The sequence below is a fragment of the Bactrocera latifrons genome, unplaced genomic scaffold, assembly GCF_001853355.1.
Source record: "Bactrocera latifrons isolate USDA-ARS-PBARC rearing strain unplaced genomic scaffold, ASM185335v1 scaffold_31, whole genome shotgun sequence".
In the NCBI taxonomy this organism is placed as follows: Eukaryota; Metazoa; Arthropoda; class Insecta; order Diptera; family Tephritidae; genus Bactrocera; species Bactrocera latifrons.
Genome location: NW_017536741.1, coordinates 367,709 through 370,773, shown reverse-complemented (window position 1 = coordinate 370,773; position 3,065 = coordinate 367,709). Strand labels below are relative to the sequence as shown.

General features: G+C 40.4%; 1 protein-coding gene across 1 annotated transcript; it reads right to left on the bottom strand.

The window, feature by feature from the left end:
* Window positions 1-660: 660 nt before the first annotated feature.
* Window positions 661-2,679, bottom strand: LOC108970701 (odorant receptor 10a). Its single transcript, XM_018936224.1, has 8 exons — window positions 2,334-2,679; window positions 2,044-2,230; window positions 1,722-1,903; window positions 1,643-1,654; window positions 1,411-1,595; window positions 1,134-1,232; window positions 782-934; window positions 661-711 (listed from the first exon to the last, which is right to left on the bottom strand). Exons 1-8 carry the CDS (start codon window positions 2,677-2,679, stop codon window positions 661-663), a joined length of 1,215 nt encoding a protein of 404 aa, XP_018791769.1.
* Between the last annotated feature and the right edge of the window lie 386 nt (window positions 2,680-3,065).

Sequence of the window (3,065 nt, the reverse complement as noted above, 5' to 3'; positions counted from 1 at the left end):
CGACAGCTTGACGTATCTGCTGCAACACCTGTTTAGGTGTGTCAAGAAAGGAAAGTTAGGCAACTCTTGTCTAGAACGGCCAAGGTTGCTAAAAATTTTTATAAAAATTGTAATTGAAAGTAATTTCCAATAATAAACTGCAGTGATTAACTCATTCAAAGCCGTTACTGGCATGCAAAAAGTGTGTGAAAAACGGCGCTTAAAGAGATCTGCATGGCTTTGTATAATAATTTTTTTATTGTCATTCAATCGCATGAGTTAAATGAAAAAATCGCAATAATAAAATCACAATAAATTCATATTTACTCGAATGAACTTTAATTATGTGCTACAACATTTATTTAACATACTACTTACAGCCATTTTATTTGTTTTTAATTTTTTAAGAGCAAAGTGTTTTTGCTTTCAATATACCACTGACTAACGGTTAGTAACAACAATCAAATCCAAATAATATTTAATCTGTGTCTGCTAAATATCACAGGTTGATTGCAATTACTAATAAAAAAAAGAGCTGAAAAAGCAGCGTGGCGTATAAGTAACATTTAGTCCAGTTGAGCTACTGCAGTGCAATAATTAAATTTAATGCGATGCCGTTATCGCTGAAAGTTATTGACAAGCGATTAAGCTCATTATTTTCCACAGCTTTTGTTTTATCATTCATTTGAAAGAGGAGGCCAAAGCAATAATCGAACCGGATGTCTGTAGTATCTGTGGAGTAGACAAAATCCAATGACAAAAAATTGCTGTGAGCTCTTAACTTTCATAGTGCACAATTTACCGATGTGAATGTGATTAGCGAGGGCGCAAAGAATGGCACAGACATGCTGATGGCACGCTGCGAGCGTATAATTATCATCAGCACATAGCGACGCAGTCGGGGATTGCAGGCATGCCAATCACAGCCGAACGCCACGGTGGCCAATTGAACGCTCTACAAAGGGAAGTTATATGAAAACAAAAAAAATAAATAAACAAAAAATATATTATATTGGGTACTCGAAATAGTCTTTTCGTATTTCTAATAAAACTTCAACTTATTTTTTTATATTTATAATAAAAAAAATATTAAAAAATACGTTGACAAATTGAAGATGTGTGAGTAGTTATATTATTATTGCTAGAATATTTACGCTCTCCGCCACCATGCTGCCGCCATAGCAGTAAATGAAAAGCTGACCCAAAACGGCGATGGTATAGCCAATGTAGATGACAATGCCGAAGCCGGTAAACTGGAAAATAAGTAAAAAGGCTTAACCCTTGCACTTAGTGGAGCGAAGAGCAGAGCAACCAAATGTGTAAGAGTGTGTCTGTTGCTTTTCTCAACGCGCTATTAAGCGCTTAGTCTGCGTAACAGTTGACCTGAGTTGGTCAACGTGTGCTATAGCAGACTTAAATGCCCTGACATACCGTCATAAGGTCAAATATGCTTGCTCCAATCACCAGGCCAGCAGAGACGAAGTGCGCCAATGTGATGACAGTGTAACGTTTGCAGAAGAAGCGCGTCAACTCGATAATATCATTGTGGCGCTTTATGAATTGCACCAAACGCCACTCCAGCACGGTGGACTCCTCTGTTGTTAAGCTGAGTTGGTCTGAAAAAGTGAGATATTGCCACTGCTGCTGACATCACAGTTTTTACTTTCTTCAAGAGCTTTGCCCATTTTTATTTACTTCAAGTCTCTACATGTTTCCAAAATTACTTCGTTGCAATTACTCACCAAAGTTGATGATAGACTTCAAATCGTTCTGCAACAGTTCGAGTAGGGCCGCTGTATTCGAACAGAATTCGAAGTAAAATGCATCGCAGCCGCCGTACATGAAGATCGTAATGTAGCCCGTGTAAGCGGTGAATATGTAGGTAAGCGGAAAGTAGGGCGCGTGCAGTAGAAATGACGGCATGCTGTAATGAAAAAACGCAGATACTCAAGTTAGTAGCTGCTTGTTGCAGCCGCGCACATACACGCATGGCTAAACGCTTCCCGCAGGCTTCGTATGCCATGTGACAAACGCGCAGACACTCACTGACTCCCTCACACTCACGTCATATTGAATGGCAGCTTCCACATAGGCTCTTGTCCTTGCATATAGAGTATCAGAGTCATTAGCAACGGCTTGAGATTGTACGAGGTGCACGTAATGAAGCCCATAACAAACGGTATGAAATTGAGACGTGCTGCCATAACGGCATGCGCGCGTACAATATGCTTCTTAACGGTATTTATTGACACTACAGAATTTGAGAGCAAAGATGAGCGCGTAAAAAAGAAAAATTCAAATGCCAAGCTGAAAATCACACATGCAAAATACTTGACACAGCGCTAAGAGCTCACCGTCGCGTTCATAGACCAAGTCACGCATCCGCTTTAGCACCCATGCCAAATCCTTGCGGTAATAATAGATCAAAACCATTTTGAGTAATGTCACTGCCGAAGTACCGGCCGGACAGAGTGTGTCCAAAGCGAGCTCCAGGTCGGTCTTCAGCACCGCGCAGCCCGCATGGATCTCGGTAAAGACGCCAATGGTCAAAATTATGAGATTCACCCAAGCCCACACATTGGATGCATCTGGCGCACTTGTGTCCAGCGGCCAAAAGCCCAGCGCACCGAGACACAATTTCGGCACATAGAAGTAATAATCGCGCAGGGGAAAAGTACGCGAAAGAAATCTGAAGTTCATTTAGTAGCAGCTGGTACACGGTCGTACAGTGATGGTAAAGAAATTTCCCGTGATGTTCAAATTGAAACTTGTCAACTTAATGCTCGCGTTTAATCTGATTATATTTTGTATGGAAAGTATGCGTTTTATATTCATAACTTGTGTATGCTTGTAATCCGGGGGCTGTCTATTGTTGAAATTATAGCAAATCACTTAATTAAATAATTACGTAATCGCCGTTATTAATATAATAAGTTTTGAAAGTTTTCGCGAATTTGCCCATCCAACAGTTTTGCGCCTGCCCATTACAAAGCGTAATTATTTGATGTTACAAGGCTTGCGGTATGGAGGACGTAATTAAAAGTTGGTCCGTTGGATAAATGTCACTGCAATTCACCTCATTTGGC